The sequence below is a fragment of the Magallana gigas genome, chromosome 4, assembly GCF_963853765.1.
Source record: "Magallana gigas chromosome 4, xbMagGiga1.1, whole genome shotgun sequence".
Classification (NCBI taxonomy): domain Eukaryota; kingdom Metazoa; phylum Mollusca; class Bivalvia; order Ostreida; family Ostreidae; genus Magallana; species Magallana gigas.
The window spans coordinates 40,288,431-40,309,763 of NC_088856.1; the positions used below are offsets into that span (position 1 = coordinate 40,288,431).

Consider the following 21,333-nt stretch of genomic DNA (forward strand, 5'->3'; position numbering starts at 1 on the left):
AAGGCACGAATTCTAATGATTCCACAGTATATAAAGATAAATACAAATATTTATAAAAGTAAATTGTTAAACAAACAATCATGAGACAAAGCTTGTTTCTAACAATATTAATGGTGCCTTATTACCAGATTGTAAAGCCTTGTTGGTCTGTTTATTCAAGCTCCATCTGAGTCAAGCCGCAGTCACATATATTTCATCAGTGTGTTTGACAAACAAATCTGATATGGTATTCTTTTTTTTTTAAGTTGATCCATTTCCAAGAGTGTTGCAAGATATTGTAATATATAATTCATTCTGTCTGCTTTTCTGTAGATCCTGTGGGGGACATTTTTAAGATTAAACATATTCTGTACAAAATGATATCTCCCTAAAGACACAACTAACCTATACAGTATTAATGTAAAATGAACATTTTTATAGCGTGTCCTCGACCGAATAACTGCTTAATCATCTGTGTGGTTTAACCGTTCAATGTAGGTCAATCAACACTTCATGTTATATACAGCCCACACTTTCTCAACAATTCATACACTGAGGCAGAATGAAATTTCAAAGAGCGTTGCCGACGATGGTCGATTTCGTTGAGTTAATCCATGGCTGTATTCAGTTTGACCTCTCACGTGAGGTGTCTTTCTGTGACAATGCTCAAGTGATATGCACATACCCAGTAACCTTAAGTTCTATCCCGCAACCACCACACTAATTTACCCTTAAGAACCGCGCACTTAAACACTTTTTGGAGAAAAAAAACATCAAATCATCAATTTTAAAACAAAAGTTTAATTGATCTGATTTTACTTTTTAAAATGCTTCAAGGAATTTATCAAGGACTAAGATCGATTTTACATCTGCGTTCGTCATGTAAAAGTTTTGTTTAATAAAAATTTCATAGCTTTTATTTGTTTAATATAACATACAAAACAAAAACTATTTTTAAATATCTACAATCAATACGAATAGTTAAAAAAGAGTCTAAGATATAAATGTGATTACACGCGGTACAGTGTATCAGTAAGAAATAAATTTAGAAAGACAAATACTTGTGCTATTTTAAGTGATTTAATTACAAGCAATTATGATAGAAAGTTTGTTCCTATTGATATTAAGTGTTGTCTTATATGCCGGATTGTAAAGCCTTAAGATTGTTGGTATCATCATGCAACGTACGTAAAACTGGGCCAAGCCACAGTCACATATATATCATCAGTGTGTTTGACGAATAAATCTGGCGTAATATAATTTTATTTTTTAAGTTGATACGTATCCAAAAGTGGTGCAAGATATTGTAATATATAATTCATTCTGTCTGCTTTTCTGTAGATCCTGTGGGGGCATTTTAAAGATCAAACATGTTGTATACAAAATAATATCTCCCTAAAGACGCACCTAACCTATGTAGTATTAATGTAAAATGAAACTTTTTAATAGCGTATCCTCAAACGGAGAATCGCTTAATCATCTGTGTGGTTTAACCGTACACTGTAGGTCAATCAACACTATTTGTTATATGCAGCCCACAACACATCTCAACAACTCATATACTGGAGCAGAATGAAATTTCTAAGAGCTTTGCCGATGATGGTCGGTTTTGTTGAGTTAATCCATGGCTGTATTCAGTTTGACCTCTCACGTGAGGTGTCTTTCTTTGCCACTGCTCAAGTGATTGGAACATACCCAGGAACCTCTAGAGAAGAATTATTTGGCGTGTGTGCTTCAAGATGTACCAAAGACATACGATGTAACGCTATTGACATCTGTTCTGAAAATGTGAAGTGTAGATTAATCAGAGGCTGGACACCCCTAACGCCAGGAAACGTATCTGAAGGAGTGTGTCAACGATTCCAAATGGTAAAACAATTAGCCTCTTTCAATTTAAAATTATCTTTGATAAATAATATAAATATGCACTTTTGCTAAAAAATCTGTTTTGTTTGATAAGATATGACATTGTATGAATACATTACCTTTTTTATTTTAATGTAATTAACAAAATCTTGAAAAAAAGTTTTTAAATGGACGATTTTGCCTCTTTTAGTCGATTGGATAGTCTTCTTAATAAAAGCATTTTAAGATTCAATTATCATTTGGTTTATTTTTATGCACTTAATTTGCTCTCTGGCCTTAAAAAAATTCTTTGTTCTTCTTTAAAAAAAATTTAAGTCGGGTTAACTCTCTTTTGAAAGATATTTAAAAAGGTACGAATTTACGAATTTACGAATGAATCTCGAATTTCATCAGTATTAAAGAAACAATAACGCAAAAACAATTAAAAATACGAGTGTCGTTAGGAAAGTTCGTGGAAGTAGTAATTTACGGAAACATTGCTGTGTACTTTGAAAAAAGGCATACTGGTATGTTTTATTAAATGATTATCAATTGAAAATAAATGTTCAAAAATCAGATGATGTTAATATTTTTTTCTTTCAAATTTTACAGCGATTTTCATTTAACATGAATTAAATTTACGGAGCACAATGTCATATTTCAATGAAGTCAGGTAACGTCAAAAAACTGGAAGGCAAACCTATCACTCTTTTCGGAAGTAAACACCTTTCAGTTCCACACACTTTTCAAATCTCTGTAATCCACTTATAAAATGCATCTTATTATAAACTTGTCACGTTTGTTTAACAAGTATTTTCGGGCGTGTCGTAGATCATTTAGGTCCAAAAATCTCTTTTCAAGCAGTTCTAATTTTAGAGAAAAAATTAAGCGAAATCCATAGGTGCAAAATCCGGGCGGAATGGGACTTTTTTCGTCATAATAAATATCAGTCTTTCTATCTTTAAACCTTTGATGCCTTTTGTTAACCAATTTTCTAGACTTATGTGGGTCATATCAAGCAGCATCTAAGAACCCTTTTGTCTTCATCGTTGAATTTTTTGCTCGTAGACAAAATTTAATGACCGCCCATTGCTCCAAGATGAACTTTGACCTGAACGTTTTTGACAAAATGTTCAAGCGTTGGCCATCCATATTCGGCAATAAAACAGTCGGAAATTATTCAATTTAATTAAAATTTCTACAAATTGCAGTTTTTATGTTATTGTAATGTCATGCAAAATATATATGGAGGGTAATCGTGTTCAAAAATCCAGACATGTAAACTTGTAAATCCGAATATGCAATCGTGTTGATGTGTGAGCCTGAGCATGAATATGTGTAATTCTGATCGTGTAACCTATAAAACTCGGGCATAAACACGTGTAAGATTTGACTCAGTTCCTTCGCATGATGCACATTTTGCAACTTTATTGTTTACATTAGTTAATTAAACCTTCAACTTTGCACACTTTCAATCCGTAGTTTCTGCATTTGTAACTTCAGGCTCGGCAATAGCATATCTGACATGATACAAATTGACAAATGTAAAGTCTACAAGTTTGTCGAATTTTGACATGACCTTATATGGAAACAGTGACGTCACTGATAGAAAAAGGCTAGCTGCAGGTTAAGACATGCCGTAATCGCCGGAATAGGGACGGAATAAATAAAAAAAATATATTAGGTAAGCCTATAATCATATTATCTCTGGATAACAACATTTCATAGAGTTTTATTTTTCGGAAAATTAAATTATGAGATTGGTATACATTTTATCAAGAGAACGTATAAAAGATGCGAGTAAAGATTTCGATCGGCTTCAGATATCCTCTTAGAACTGAAAAAAATTACATTTAAAGACTTTGTTTGAATACACGTGTATAAAGATATATACGCATTTTTATTCATAGGCGTCTGAACCGGGAAAGGGGGGGGGCTACGGGGGGGACTTAGCCCCCCCCCCCCACTTTTTTGCCAAGTTAGACCTAACCATTAGGAACATAGCAACAGGGAGGATTCAACCCCCCCCCCCCCCTACTTTTTCCTCGCAACAAACAAAATTGTTCCTTAAAAGACCTTAAAGAGAATGAAATATTAATAGTTATATTGAAAATTAGAGTCATAGTATGTATACTAGCACCCCCCCTCCCACCACCACCACCACGGATTAGGAATTTCATGATTTGGGGGGGGGGGATTGGGCAGGTAAGATTGGAGTTATTGGTATACCCTCCCCCACGGATTAGAATTTTCATGATTATGGGAATTCTTGTCAATATTTTTCATGATTAGTTTAGCCCCCCCTTTCAATTTGCTTCCGACGCCACTGTTATTAGAGTACATGCAACAAATTGTTAAAGTATATACCTCGGCTGAATTAAGAAAATATCTCCAAATGCATCCTTATCGCTACCACAAAGTTGTGACAAGACCCCCCCCCCCCCCCCTCCACGCGAAAAATTACACGGGGTCCGTCAGCTGAGTTGCAAAGTTATTGATAAGAAAAACAAACTATGTAAAGACATTGGTTTTGAGATTGTGATAACCCGGTAATATGAGACATAAGAAGCGACACCCTCTTTAAAAAAAAAGGAATAAAAATTCCAAAGATAAGGTTAACTGTCGTGAAATTAAAATGTGTATAAATTATTTTAAGAAATGTTTCTTTGCATTGTCGGCAATATATAGGGAAAAAAGCCTATCATGCAGGTAAAAATTTACATTTTTTAAAAATTATTTTAAGCAATTTTTACGGGATTGAGTATGACGTCCTGAATGTCGGTTCAATACAGACTCACTTTGTGAAGTTGGCTGATGGAAATTTTCTGGAGAGCTAGTATAATACAGCTTTACAGCCACTTGTGAACTAGCTGCAGGTCTGTAGCTCCCTGTCTAAAAATACAGATGGACGATCTTTGAGCTACAGTGCCTCCCATAGTAAAACTTCAATTTACGGCGCACAAAAAATATGCGCTAGTTTTTTTTATTATTATTGAAGATTGTGTTATTATTTATCTTTCACTTACACAACAACAAAAAGTATAAATACATGTAAAGTAACAAAATTTTCCGCGAAAAATTACCAAATCCTTGCAGATCGTTTATTCTAACTAATTCAGAAAAATAACAAGAGTAAAAATGGGGTACTCTATATGCAATGTTTTTGCCCAAAAATGACTAAGTTCAACAGCTGATATTTTTATAAATGATCAGAAATCAAAATCCTAGCAATTTGCATACTTCTGATATATATGTATAAATGATCTGCAAAAGAACAACTTCATATCTTGAAAACTGTTCGAGGAGTTATCGGTACAATAAGGGTACCTTTTTGACAGCCACTCGCCCGTCTGCAATTTTTACTATTTCAATAACGGAAACCCGGTTAAAAATTCACTCTCATAATTCTTAGAATTCAGAATCAATGGAGTTACATGGGACCTCACGGCGGTCTTCGAACCCCATGCCGCTCAAAATATATTTACCCCCTTAGGAAATTTCTTGATCCGTCTCATTTCTAGAAAAGAGTACGCATTTACTTATATTCCAGTTTAAATTACAAGTCAATTTTTTTTTTTTAGAGATATAAGATATTAGGCATTTCCTTTTATAATACCATCAGAATTATATTACGGAAATTAGCGCATTCGTCACATCGGCAACGATTTTTTTTCTACATGAACCTCGTCCTGTTTGGTCCAGTTTCAATCATACCTCAATTTTTTTTCCAAAAATAATACCGGTGTTTTCGATAGAAAAGTTGTCGTTCATTAAAAACTTATTGCAACAGTTTAGCTGAATATTATGTTTATTTTTCGTTCATTCCGGTCCGGCGGTTACGGCATGTCTTTTCCCGCACCAAGGCATTTGCCATATAAGGTCATGTCAAAATTCGACAAACTTGTAGACTTTACATTTGTCAATTTGCATCATGTCAGATATGCTATTGCCGAGCCTGAAGTTACAAACACAGAAACTACGGATTGAAAGTGTGCAAAGTTTAAGGTTTAATTAACTAATGTAAACAATAAAGTTGCAAAATGTGCATCATGCGAAGGAATGAGTCAAATCTTACACGTGTTTATGCCCGAGTTTTATAGGTTACACGATCAGAATTGCACATTTTCATGCTCAGGCTCACACATCAACACGATTGCATATTCGGATTTACAAGTTTACATGTCTGGATTTTTGAACACGATTACCCTCCATAAATATAGTGCATATTTACTCACTTAAACGCTACAATTACATTTCAAAAGAAAAAATGAATATAAGATATCAAATAATTACAAAAAACTGAATTGCTCCATAAAACATATCTTTTAATGCTATTTAAGCTGTATATTATTATGGTGCTTTTAAAAAAACAAACCTTTACATTTTTATTAGAAAATACGTCAAGTTTAAAATTGGTAGGTTTCACTGATATCACAGGCCGCTCACAATTGAAACCGTCTGCAAACTTTTCGAACAACCCTCGTATAATGTTTTAAAAGATTTTTTGATGAATTGTTGAGTTAATGTTATACAATGTACATTTTCCAGATGTGCCAAGATGGATATTTTTATGACAGACAAAACGAATCTTGTCTTCAGCACTGTAAGTCTTATACATTATCCAAATGTCATTTCTTCACAAACTAAGAAATAGTTTCCTTAATAAATCTTCATACTTAGAGGATAGAAGTGTACTAACCGTAAATGATACAACGCCACTCAATGATATATATACCATTGAGCGTTGCAATAGACTAGAGGCTTAATTTTACTTTACTCCTTGTTTTATATTTCCTATCTTGACTTATCTTTATTTCAGATTATTGCGACTTTGAGAGTAATCCAGACTCGGCTTGTTTTCTCTCCGAGAGTCTATCGGACGAATTTGATTGGACCATTCTTTCGGTGGGTAGTTAACAAAATTATGAATTATATCAAAGCGTTCCTATTTTAAAAGCATGCTTATAAAGGAGTAGGTTGGAGGTGGGTGGGTTATTTGGAAACAAATAACAATGATTATTACCTTTATTGGGGCTACACTATCTGAATGCAGCAATTAAGGTTTTTGTTTTGTGTTAATCTTTACAACATTATGATTGATTAATAACAATCAGATATTTGTGATTGATACAAATGACCAATTTTCAAATCCTTTCTAATAAAAATGGTTTATTTAACACAGGGTTCGACAGGATCCGTAGGCACGGGTCCTACCTCAGCATACCATGGATTGCATTACAAATACATTGAAACATCCACAATTGCGTCCGGACATAGAGCAATACTGGAGAGCTCAAAGACATTTCAAGGTACACTGCACTGCCATTATTTTCCAATAATTTTTATAAATCATTTATACACATAAAAATATATCAGTCAGCGTATTATTCAGTTTGTAAATATATTGAGGAGTTCGATTTCTGTCAATAAAGGTAAATTTACTAAGATGAAATTAAAAAATAGTTTTGTAGGTTTTATTTTAAATTCTTTTAAAGCATCATCTGATTTTTTTCCGAATTAAAGTATAATATTGTTTAAAGTATTCCAAATTGTATCTCTAGATTTTAGTTAGAGAGTCTGAGGTTGAAATATTAAGCAAAAAAGGAGAATAGTTATTTTGATTGCCATTTCTGGGACATTTTTTTCCAAATGATAGCTTTACGTTTCTTCAAAAGTACTTTATTTTATCCACAAGTCTAAAAAATATAAGCAACAGTTGTTTTATTTATTGGTAGATTTACTTTCGATTAAATGATAATAAAAGGTCTTATTAACAATACTAAGCATGGTTTAATGGTAAGAAAATAATATCAGGCATGTTGCATCAAAGGGCGGGGCGGGGGACAGGAACCATGGGGCCTTCTGCCTCCCCTGTTTTCGCAGCAGACATCTATCGGATATTTACATACAAATTAATGAAGTACATGTATCATGCCCCCCCCCCCCCCCATCAAACACACCCTTTTTGGGAGTATGTAACAAGTTATAAAGTTATAAAGAATTTACTACTCGCCCCTACACTTTTCCCACCCTACGAATTAAGAATAGTTCATGATTTTGAGAATGTCTTCCTTTTTATGTTTGGCAATTTTTTTTAGGTACCACACTTACTTTAAAACCGATGCTACGTGCCTGAATATCATGCATCTATTCACAACAAATTTTGAACTGTCTAGTGTGTAATTATAACCAGAACAGATTTTCAGTTTTTCATACCGATGAAAAATATTTTTTTTTTAAATAATTAAGAGTATATATATAATTGTTCTTGAACAACGAAATCAGTTACATGTATCTGAATCTACTTTACCGATACATAAAACAAAATTTGGATGTGTAAATGCAGCATCCTACTTTCAAGAATGAAGTGGCATTACTGCCTCGATTGAAAGGTTTGATATTTTATCTTTCAAGAGGAATGATGCGTAGATTACTTTTTTTATTGCATTGATATAATTAAATTTGATTGTATTATTTAGTCATAAATGTAAATACTTTCATATACAGTTATGTCTATTATATGTCTTGAAAGGAAAAAACCGGTAATAAATATATAATGAATATACCAATCAATCAACTTTGTATAAAAGAGAAACTATTTTAATCTTGTCTGGTGATTTTTTTGTATCTTATTCAAAATCGCAATAAATGTGCAGTGACTTTAAACTTTCATTTAACAAGCTAAAACCTACTGCCTAACGATGTACTACCACATGTATGGGGACACCATAAACACTCTCACCATCAGAACTCAAAAAGGAAACAACGCCGCCATTGACCGCTGGAAATTGTCTGGTGACCAAGGCAACGTCTGGCACCATCTTTCTGGGGTCAACCTTCCTTTGGACTCCCAAACAAAAGTAAGAAATTAAAGGCAAAGAGTTTTTACAACAACCAAAGTTTTACAACTGCGAAAAAAAAACTACCAGTGTGACAGATGTTGCTCTTCAAAACACTATACTGGATAAATAAAGGGAATTATGCTATCCGGCCATCTTGTATATATGTGGACCAAAAATGGATACATTTTTTGACTGACTTGTTTATATCCAAAACTGATCAAAAAGTCTTTCGAAAGATAAAAAAATATATATTTATAATTTTTTTTATCTTTTGACAGAAATTTTGGTCCTGCAATCTTTGGCATAAATTAAACGAGTCAGATAAAAACAATTAATAATCTTGGTCCATAAAAATGTACAGTTGTTTTATCCGACAAAGGGAAATGTTTCGAAAAATGCAACTTTGTCATATAATAAACCACTGTTTACAATGTTTATAACCAGTTTTTGTTTTTATATGTAACTCATCTGTTAGATTATATTTTTATCTTTAAATTAAAAGAATTTCAAAGGAAAAGGTAACTTTTCTCATAAGAAAATAAGAATTAAAGAAATTCCAATAGAAATTTAACTTCCGATAGATTGTGAACAAAGCATATACAGTGTTTTTAAATTTTGATAGGAAGTGGATTTCTTGCTCTAAGACTGGGTGTCTGAATTAATTCCAGGAGGAATATTTTTTAATCTTTAGGAAATGAAATTCCTGTAGGATTTTTAGAAATCCTTTTTTTTCAAAAGTTTTATATTAATTTTCAAATGTAATTGCTTTCCCTGTAATGCGAGACACACGGAATACAAAAGTGGCAATAGACTGGTCTATCATTTGATACATGTTTATACATCTTTTACGAAACTGTATCTTAAGTGGATGCGACAAATTCCACATTTCCACCAATTATCATCCTGCACAGTGTTACTAGATAGTATCACTGAACTTACAATAAATGTGTTTTCCTCCGTATTTTAGATTATCATCGAGGCTACTAAAGGATCCAGTTTCACGGGCGATACTGCGATCGATTACGTTGAACTTTGGCAATTTGCATGCCCGTAGAAGATGACTTCATGAATAAACAGTGTACTGTTAATCAAAGTTAACAACTTGACGATAAACCGCAGAAGACGTAAACATGACACTTTTTATATTGTTTAAAAGGAGTTTGGATCCTAAGGGGGGAAACACCCTGGATAAAGTTGTACTATTGATCAACATGCCAGTGTTTTAAAGCTATTTTATGTACTCTTCATCATTTCGATTTACATATTTTTTGGTTATTTCTTTACTTGTGTTGCTCTTTAAATATTTATTTATTATCAAATGATACATCATGCTCATTTCAATGTGTATAACTTGTTAATTCATTCCCGCTGACGTTCAAATAAAAAGACGGATTGCAATTCTGAGGCTTATTACATTTATACGACAAGATAATTGAAAATATTAAGTCATTTAAGAATAAAAAAAGAAGTTTTCAGAAAAAAAACTCGTACTCTACCATTTAAATGATGAAAAAAAAAACGAACGACAATGAGAAACGGGCATTTAAGGACTTTAAGGAATAATATTTTTAACAGTCTAGACGGACTCCCAAAACGGAGTCAACGGAAGAGAACTTCTGCAAGCATTTTGGACTCCGTTTTGGGAGTCTTCACATGCGCACTGGTACAAAATATGGCGATTTTTCGATGAAAACATAGGGTCAACAAGAAATCGTCCTGCAAAGTGCTGCATGTGTTGGCAGACTTCTAACATGTTTTAAAAGACCCAGGATATAATTTACTATCGATCGTATTTGCACGAAATAGTGCGTAAACGAAAAAAAAGCCTTGATTATTAACAAAAACTGGTTGCTCTAGCGATGATTAAAAACGTCTTTTTAGTATATAAGAATAGGATTGGTTGTTAAGAATCCCAGAAAATAAAAACTCTAGATACAATAAATCTTTACATAGAACTGATAATTAACATCAAAACAATTATAATCGCTTGCAGCATTTGCGATGTTAGGAAACCATGTTAAATACATAATTATTCAAGATAATTGAATTAGCATTTAGCATTAAAATGAGACTATACTTTTAACAAAAAATGATAAATAGACATATACAAGCATTCAATTAATTTCAAAATAGTTATAGTTGTGCGTGATCGAAGTTATGGGTGAATTTTTCATTTTAAAAATTAATCTTGCGTAATACAAGTAAATGGTTATAAACATATGACATTAATATGACACATATACGTTCAGAAATGTTTTTGAAAGTTTAGAATTATTTTTTGTCGTGATTTTGGTCAATTTTAGAGATTTATTTAGAACTAAGGGGCATAACTCGCACGTTGTTTATATTAAAAACGCCATTTTACTGCAATGCATGATGGAGCCAAAGACTCCGTTTTGGGAGTTAACTCCGTTTTGGGAGTCCCGTCTAGACTGTTTAAAGAAGCTCAAAATTTAAACTTGAACATACTTAAGTAATTAAAAAGTGTCATGGTTTGACAATTGAAGAGAACAGAAATTCAGTTTGAAGAAGATAAATAAAAAATTGTTGTAAAATATACCTTCTTTAGATTGATAGGTACACATTTACAAATTATAGTTTAAAAATGCTTTAAAGGAAAAAAAATGTTTTTGAGACTCATATTACAATGTGCGATAATTATGAGAATCGGATGTATTGTATAAGATAAAAATATAGTAGTTAATATAATGTGCTCGTACTAATATATTTTAAGACGCTGTTGCTCACGTAAGACACGTGGCCAAGGGGCCTTTGCTTTCAAATCATACATATTAGACATAAACATTTTCAAATAGAAGTTTCAAATTCATTCTTTTATTTACCTTTCATGTTAATAACATACAATTATGATTATGGCAGATAATCGACTTTTACGTATTATACAATAAAGTAAATGCAATTGTATAATACAATTTTTGCTACGACATTTGAGCATGGTAAAGAATGATAACTCTTTGATGATTTATCTCCTTACAAGAAATGTTGTTAAATAAACAGGAGAGCCAAAGTTATACTGAGTTACAGATTGGTACAGGTGGTAAAAGCAAAATCAGAGATATTATAAAATATATTTATAAAAAGGCCATGCACTATTTTTTTGTGGAAATTATTAAGCACAATGTACTAATGTTGTATAAAAGGCATGCTTCGTTCACATGATTGGCCACGAAATATTTTTGCGCAATATGTGTACCGTCAGCAAAAATGTTAAGTGAAACAAGTGGAAACTTTTATATTTATTTTCCAATAATGTGCGCGTTAAAAGCACGTAGTGCATTGCCGTGGTTTATGTAGAGTTGTACTCATTGATTGACAATTAAATTTTAACGAGAAAATTGAATGATATAACATGTCATTAACCTCATACAAAGAGTAGTTTGATGACGATATGGTGATCAATTAGAAGTTTCACTAAAGGCAATTGATTTTTACAGTAATTTTAATATAGTCTCAGTTATGGTAATAATCTCTTATTAATGTTATAATACTCACATACTGATATGAGATTTAAGAATATGGTCAAGAAAAGAGATGATTTTAGAAACCAATGCATTTTTTTTATATCGTAGTTAAAGGACACACGAGACGTTCCTTAATTTCATATAATTTTCATTCATTTTTATTCCTTAATCTTAACATTTAAACCTGTTAATTCTCAAGGTTTCAAGGTGCATTACCGGGCTCTTTCCGGAGCTAGAATATTTCGAATTTTCCTTGAAATAGCATGCAAAATGCATTTAAATGTTTATAAATACTGTCGTACTATACATTTTCAATTGTACAACTTGAATTTAAAAAAGAATCATATAAGATAAAAATATAATTATGAAATTACAAAGTGGAAATCTTCACATTTTGAAGATAGGAAAAAATAGAGAAAATGGAAGGTAGGTCGCGTCTGACCTTAATCTTGAATAAATCAGTCCATAACGAATAAAGTGTATTAAATATTGTATGTATTTTTCTTTTGGCTGCTGTCACAGTGTTGTAAAAGGCTTTCATCCCGTAACTTTTTTTAAGGTCAATGCAATAGAGAATTAAACAAAAATTATAAAGTCCTGATTACATTTCCTGGTTTCAGTAATCGAGCTCTTTTGTTACATTGATTCCAAGATTGGAATTTGACCATGGCGTCATCCGAACATGGTGGAATGTGTATCAAATACTCAGATCTATCGTGTAGAGGGAAGATACCTAGCGTCATATTTCGAATAGATTTCATAGTCGTCATCATCAACTTGTAAATTATTTATCAAAGTATACGTGCCTTAAATTCTCGATACAAAAATATCTTAAAACGTTCAGTTACCTGCATGTTCACCATGGCACAGAAAGTTATTATTTTGTTGTTATTCTCTATATTTTACGGAACAGAACATTGTGAGAATTTCCGGTATACGAAAGATGTTGCTGTGCCAAACGCAATTCAAATCATATCCAATGTATCTACGGAGTTTCTAAACTATCTCAGCGTTGCGTGCATCACTAACTGTATGTCTAACATTGAGTGTAACGCCATAGACGTCTGCGGGACCTATTGTCGTCTAATTCGAGGCTGGGACTCCTTGTACACCGAACAGGACGTGTCAACGACCTGTCAACGATTTCAGATCGTAAGGATATTTTATTTATTAACCGGGATTGGGGAGGGGGGAGGGCTTATGTCGTTTATACTATTAGATGTATAGGTGTATGGCATATTCTATTTAGAGAAGAGAAGAGGTCGGTCGTTCATGGAGAATAGATGGCTTTTGTATTTGTACTACTACTAGGTTCTTTGAGAAAATAACATGTATTATTGTTTTTTTTTCTTTTACTCTTTTTTATTTCAACCGTAATATCTGGTCTGATTTCTGACTTATCAACATTTCAAAAGTATATTCGATTTAAGGTCCATAATATCAAGTTGTAAGGAAACTAAATGAGCGTACCCCCCCCCCCTTTTTTTTTTTTACAATAGTTGTTATTGTTATAACTTGTATAAAAACAGGAATCAAAAGTTACAATCTAAAAAGGACTTTATTTTTTGCGGAACAAAGGCCTAAATAAACAAGAAAAAATAGTTCTTGTAATTAAGGATAACTGAAGATTTTTTAACGTGATTCTCATTAAGAAAAAAAAAACACAACAACAATGCATTGTATTTAGCTAAAGATAACTTATATATAGAGACTTACTTTTCATAGCGTATTTAGAATACGATTTTTCAAACAATTACAAATTTTATTATTTTCAATAGTTCAATCTATTAAAAAATAAGTGGGAAGAATGACAAACCCGGATTTTTCAAATTTATTCAATTATCAATACATTAGCTTTTCTATTTATTAAATCTTCAGATTAGAAATTATATAACAATATTGGAAACAGGAAAATGATCAAAATACCTTAGCAGTTTAAGAAAATGAGAAGCAAATGTGCTCGAACCTGGAAAATAAATGTTTGTTCTGCTATAGGAATGTGCAGCGGGGCAGTTTTACGACCGTGCATTGGAGAGATGCGTTGCTCACGGTATGTAGCATATTTACTTTTATCACATGTTTAGCTCAATATACGATGGATTTTTGATGTAACACTGTGATGATGATGTGATGATGATACATGTGTATTTCTGTTACAATCACGTTAGGAGTTTTGCATGTTTGTAACCAACAATCTGATTGGCTAATACATCTAATGATTAAATAGTGGTTTATAAAACAACTGTTCCAACCCATTTTATGTACATTCATGTACAAGTATAACTTCGGTAGCCATTGACTTCATATTTTATAAATAATTTAATTTTTTTCTATCAGTTGTGGTCATTAGACCTTTAAAATAAGTTAAGATTTTATATGTTAGTCAAAATAACTTTGAATACTTTTTGTTGGTTTTATCACACTTTTTCATTTAGATAACCGTGTGGCACGCACTATAAAAATATTAAAAAATGCTTAAAAACGATAGAACGCACCATATCTCAAAATTTTGATCATTGACAACATATAAATTTAATGCCAGCAGAGTAAGGTGAATATGATTAGTTAAATACTATAAACGATTTAGTATTATCATCATTCAGTATTTTTTTTAGATCAAAAATGGGTAGATATTTGAAAACTGATAGAGGGAATTCGGACAGGAATATTTATAAAAATTGTGAATGAAAACTTGATGCTTTGTATCTATTTCGCGTCACTATCATTCATAAACTGAATTTAAAAAAAAAAAATGTTGTAATTTGTATTATTTTCACAATTAAGAAAATCTAAATCATAGTGTAAAATTTTTAGGGATTTTACTGAACTTTTCAACAACAAAAATGGCCATTAAATCCAAAAATAGGTCATTAACATACTTTTTTGATAGTGAAAAATAGCACTACCATGATAGGTCTATAACACACAATATATATATATATATTTTTTTTCAGATTAAACGTATACCTTGAATTATTTCCCGATAAAATAGTTATTAACACATTAAACATGATTAGAACATGTGATTAAAATAATCTCTCGTGGTTTGTGATTTCTATTTGCAACGAATTCGAACGTGATCGTTTTCGTAAAAATGCAAAAAAAAAAACAAAAAAAAAAAAAACAAGACCATAATTGCTAAATTTACCAGACATGCAGCATATGTCGTATTCAAAAGTCGACAATATTTACCCCCGTCTAAATCTTATTACTTATCATTTTTACAACACACTCAAATCTAATGTTACACAATTTCTGTAATGAAGATTACTGTGACTTTGAGGCTGACCCCGAGGTGTCTTGTTTTCTGACGGAGGATCTAGCAGATGATGATGGTGACTGGATACGAAACACGGTAAACATTATAAAAACATGTTTTAGAGTTGCAACTCTTTTTGTACATGGCACTGTAACCTTTCAACTGAGAATTTTTAGTCAACAAATTGTTTTGTTGGGAGGAAATACATTTTAATTCATAAATATGACTTTTACAGGGCCCGACAAACACTGGCACTACCGGACCAAATGCAGCCAGATTTGGTAGTTTCTACAAATACATGGACTCTGCCCCAATGAAGCGTAACGAAGTGGTAACAATGATTAGTTCCAAAGTCTTTACAGGTTTGTTCTCTGCATGCAAAGAAAAAGGGGGGGGGGGGGTCAAATATGTGTTTCTTGTATGACTTTATTACGTGAAAATTTTTCTTTTAATATTGATCCTTCTCTAGGTGTTCAAGGATTGTAATTTTCATAATTACTTTCTGTGTTCAACGTTCTATTGACTTGTTCGATCACAATTATGAAATAGAATCATATATATGCGTCATGTTTTATTTATAAGTACATGTAAAAGTTTCAAACAAACTTTGTAATTAAAACTCCTTATATTGCATTGCAACGAACAACACCGTTTATTTTCATTTGTTTTATAATCCAAGGTTTATACTAGATATTAGTATTTTGATAAATTACTAATTCAGTTTGTACTATTATAATGTACATGTAATTCATTCCTTCAAACCCAAATTAAAACATATTTTATCGACAATAAATCAATGTAGTATTAAGAAGTTTGCTGAAGGTTTCGATCGATCGATAAACTTGTGTCGTACAAATGGATCTTGTATATTTTAGTTTCAATAGAGCTGTGAATCACAATTAGTTTTCTCAACAAATAGAGAACATATTCTTGAGATGTACAGTTGAAAATATCTTGCAGCACGATCATATTGCCTGACATTCTATTATCACATGTCCGGGAGTCAAATGGGGGATTTGACGGTGTCCACACAGAACGGAACTCAGTCAGCGGTAACCAAGTGGACGAGGAGCGGAAACCAGGGCGACGTCTGGATACAAGTTCCCGGAATTGATCTCAAACTCGATTCTCAAACTAAGGTACAGAGAGAGAGAGAGAGAGAGAGAGAGAGAGAGAGAGAGAGAGAGAGAGAGAGAGAGAGAGCGCTATTTCGTGTTTCTGAATTTCCTCCGATATGAGACTAATTTTTTTAGGCGCTATGTACTTTTGGATTTCAGATTTTGATCACGGCTAAGAGAGATGGAAATGCGGCCGACATTGCGGTAGATCTGTTTGAGCTGTGGCCATATCCCTGTTAACAGAGGCACATTGACTGAATATCGTTAAATTTGTACATGAAAATGGTCCCCAAGACTTTCAAAGTTGTTATTTGTTGTGGCTGTTGTTGTTGTTGAAGTATATTGTCTGTTGGAGTTGATGCATGTTCATGTAGGTTCTGATAAGCAAAGGTAACCCAAATTAAACATTATGGTAAACGTATCAATTATCTTTTAGTCGTTTGTTCAGTATTTTGACGAATATATTACCGAGCGAAGCGAGCTCTACCGGCAAGGCGTGTATAAATAGAAAAAATTCGGACTACATGTAGTTGCACATTGATTCAAAGGATTTTATTGGCGTCAGTAACTCAGACCAGTAATACCTTTTTTTTATCGGACCAGCAGTTCCCTGTAAATATGATTTCCCATTTCACACTCTCACGAGAACAAGATTATCTTAAAGATAAAAATAATTAAAGACTATATGGACTATGTACATGCATTGTAAGTATAAACTGCTGACACAACGTAGTTCCATTACATAAGACTGACGGAGTTATCGTCCTTTCGAGTGACGTCACAATCGATTTCGAAAGATTTTTTTGGGCGTCAGTAAATTTCGACCCACAATGCAGTTCCAAAAATACCGTTTTAGCCTAGTCTCGTTCAACCAGACGCTAGGCTGTCTCTGTAAAACTCCGACGTCTAGTTGAACGAGACTATTTTTAGCCTGTTTCCCTGGCCTACCCATAATGCTACTGTTGCGGAGCATTATGGATAGGCCAGGGAAACAGGCTAAAACACACGACCCTTGACCGACTTGAACTTTGACGTTACAATAAGGGAAAATTACTCTAACTAGTTATTGTAAATCTGCTGAAATTAAATACCAAAATCTTCTCAAAATCTTGCAGAGCTAACGAATGGAAATTTAATTTCATCTGTTCAAAACTAGCATCATTCATGCGCCGTGAATTGCAAGTTTTTCGTAAGTATGCACTGTACATAATATATTGCCATGTACATATGTAATTCAAACCCATATTTTTTTTTCCTAGAGCTATGTACAGCTATATATGCACCGAATGTATGTATTGTCACAACTATACGACAAATGCCCCAACTCCGACAGTCAGCGAACCAGCGGTAAGCTGCATCCACCAATAAGAAAGTTTGTGGTTAAGGTGCGGGTATTGTTTATGCATGGCGTAGCTAATAGAATTGAAAGCGACCCAATCGAAAAAACCTTACCAAATTCGATCGGATAATAAACGGAACGCGCAGATTTCACTCCTGTCAGTTTGTACAGAGCTATGAATATACAATTAATGTTCGTAATACTAAAGGGAATCATAGGTACTAAGTCTTGATGGATTTAAATACCCGCAACGTTATTTGTTACAAGATAAACGAAGGATAGGATTCACGCACGATAGGATAGGATTAACGCACGATAGAACAGTATACACAGACGATAAAATAGGATTGTTAAACGATAGGAAAGAATACACGATGTTCATGATAAACGTATAATCGCTTTAAACGATCTTCCCGAATAAACTGATAATGGCAGAATTTGAGAAAGAACACGTACAATTACAGATTTACGTGGAATTTCTTTTCAGTAACAATTGCCGAGTTGTTAACCATTGTTGCATCATTTATAAAATGTATAAAAATGACCAGTTAATTTTTTAAACTAAAATTATGAGCTTAAATAACCAATAAATTGTCTGTATTGTTAACATTGTTTATAATTACCGAACACCCTAGCTGATCACTGCGAATATTTCAGCCTGAGTTCAAATCACACGAACAATAGCGGGTTCAATTATAAAAATCCAACTCTTGTTTAAAGAAAATATAAAATCTATCATGAAAGTTTAATACATTCCTTCTGTATAAGATAATGATGCATTAAAAATGAATTATATTACATAGAAATCAAATAAATATTTACGCAGATACATATTCCACGTACGATTTTTTAACAATCTTTTCATTACCACTCACCCTGGCCGATTGCCAAGAACATTTCAGCCCGAAACAAATATCACACGAACAATAACAGGTTCAATTAAAATTCAACTCAGTTTGAATTATATATAAATTATATCATAAATACGTTTGTTATCGTGAAAATATGATGCATATAAAAACAAATTATACTGCATAAAAGTTAATGTTTACGCAGGTATAAAAATGAACGATAAACCTGATAGGATTAACGCACGATAGGATAGGATTAACGCACGATAGAACAGTATACACGCACGATACGATAGGATAGGATTGTAAAAAATAAGGTTGCGGGGACTGTAATGTAAGGAAGTAATATATGAAATGGGAAAATACTGATTTTTTTTATTTTTTCATTTTTTTATCTATTATTTTTATTTTTTTTTTTTATTTTTTTTTGGTATTTTACGATTAAACCAAAATAAGTTTAACCATCTTATTCGCCTATTTTAATTAGAATTTAAACGTCTTTATAATACATGTACATTACTTGCATGATAGTAAGGGAGGTAAGGAGATTCGCATATCTCCAGAAATTGTTTGATATGCCGAAGGAGAAGTAGTAATATAGAAAACACCGCCAGGTCTTATTGTTTATCAACTCTCGTAAAGCTACATAAATTATCCTGAATGTTTACCGGTTTCTTTCTATGTTAGTTTTTTTTTTTTCAATTTGCAGTAACACGTAATACATGTTATACTTTTTTTAATTTTAAAAACTATTAAAGGTTTGATATAAATCGATTTAGAAATAATCTTTTGGTTACCTAATAAGCTCGTCCTCTGAATTTTTCATACGATTGAGAATTCACGTGGTTTCCAAAATGGTGAGATGCACGTGTGAGGTGAAATGAAAAATATGACAATGACAGGGAAATTAGAAGTTGGATTGCCCTGACACGTGACTGTCTAGAACAACTCAAGTATTTACTCTGAAGCTTCATACGAACAGAAGCTGCTATTAAGTGTGAGTTTTGTAAGCTACATTGATTAATAAATTATTAACAAATGATTACGATATTTTTTTTTAAATTGTGTTAAGTTTATACATAGTTGGCCTAAATTGTTAATTCTTTAAAAAAAAAAAAAACTTATTGTTGTGTCTTACCATAATAAACTTTTTTTTCTTTTTTACATTATGCCATGTTTGTAAGATATATCGATTTTGGATTTGGATTTTAAGAGCACTTTGATAAAAGATGAACAAAATTGTACAATGAAGTACATGTACATAGGCAATTTCGCCACATATGATTCTCATATGTATTGCCTTTCACATGAGAATCATATGTGAATCATATGTGTATCATATGTGCATCATATGCATATCGAATCATATGAGTATCATATGTGGCAGATCATATGAGAATCATATGAACACTCACATGTGGATCATATGTGGCGAAGTTGCCTGTATACATTTACCTGAATGGGAATACCTGGCTCATTCGATCTTTAATTTACCAACAGTTCTAAATAATATTTTTCAATATATATTAATATACATATGTAAATACCTCTGGTTCTCAATCATGTTCGATAACTCGAAATCTTCCGGATTTTTTCTTTATTTGTACCATAAATCTGCCTTTTCTATAAAAAGTGTTTGATTAGTATTCTATAAGTCTGTCCTAAGATATTTATGCAGCACATTTGGCTGAGTTTTTAATTAATAGAAATACATATACCTGTGCAAAATGTCCAATTGAAATTCATGGAAAGGAAAAATTATCATTTTTCATTCTAAAACATTTACGTGCGCGATACAGGAACAAAAACAGATTTATTACGGAGATTTAATGGGGAATGTTTACATCTAGATCTTTTCTCCATTTGGAGATCACTCGGAATATCTCATTTTTCAATGTTATCATCCGGGTCTGCTGCAATACAAAATCCCCGTAGACATCAATTTGTTAACCGTAGAGAGGACACCAATGAACCTTCTTCATATTTTTTTTTTAGATTTTTAAATCTTCAAAATATGTCTGTAGCTGCGCAGTTCGGCAACTGTTCTGACTGATTAAAAAGGCATTGTCTTGTTCTTGTATGCATACTTTTCAAACGAAATGACATGTAAGACTGCATATTCGTTTGGCAACATTTATGCCAGTGTCGGGCAGAAACAAGTCAGTTCAAGAAATGTTTTCATTCGTATCCGATGTCTGCAAATCCCCCTTAAATAGAGTATATTTTGAGAACATAGAGGAATGCGTCTTTGATTTCGTTCATGTTGGAGAATTTGCAAGTGTGCCCAGATATAGAATGAATCAACAAACTATTGGTATCTCTCCGCAGCGGTAATACTGTAGAACTTACACTAGCCTATACATTATAATTCATGTAACCTCGGGTTTCATTTGATAATTGATTTGAAATGATTGTACATTTCTACATGAAACTTTATTTTAGAATTCTTGTGATCAACAAGGACCTTGGCAGTACACGCAGTATATACCGGAGACTTGTGTTACCAAATCAATATATACTGATTTAATTAACTCATTGAGATATTTGAAAACATATTCGAGAACTCATGGGCTTTTTACATGTACATGTACTTACATGCATATAAAACAATAATCTTA

At 32.5% G+C, this 21,333-nt stretch overlaps 3 protein-coding genes across 5 annotated transcripts in view; 2 read left to right on the forward strand and 1 right to left on the reverse strand.

The window, feature by feature from the left end:
- LOC105347601 (inhibitor of nuclear factor kappa-B kinase subunit epsilon) overlaps positions 1 to 21,333 on the reverse strand; it is a 384,423-nt gene that overhangs the window by 46,903 nt on the left and 316,187 nt on the right. The window lies entirely within an intron of this gene.
- Positions 1,440 to 10,037, forward strand: LOC105347618 (MAM domain-containing glycosylphosphatidylinositol anchor protein 1). Its single transcript, XM_066082449.1, has 6 exons — positions 1,440 to 1,848; positions 6,373 to 6,427; positions 6,644 to 6,729; positions 7,007 to 7,133; positions 8,506 to 8,684; positions 9,634 to 10,037. The coding sequence occupies exons 1-6, from the start codon at positions 1,552 to 1,554 to the stop codon at positions 9,718 to 9,720; spliced, it is 831 nt and encodes a 276-aa protein (XP_065938521.1). The 5' UTR covers positions 1,440 to 1,551; the 3' UTR covers positions 9,721 to 10,037.
- Positions 12,985 to 16,938, forward strand: LOC117682976 (MAM domain-containing glycosylphosphatidylinositol anchor protein 2-like). The gene is made up of 6 exons (XM_066082447.1): positions 12,985 to 13,300; positions 14,144 to 14,198; positions 15,415 to 15,503; positions 15,643 to 15,769; positions 16,368 to 16,546; positions 16,685 to 16,938. The coding sequence occupies exons 1-6, from the start codon at positions 13,001 to 13,003 to the stop codon at positions 16,763 to 16,765; spliced, it is 831 nt and encodes a 276-aa protein (XP_065938519.1). The 5' UTR covers positions 12,985 to 13,000; the 3' UTR covers positions 16,766 to 16,938.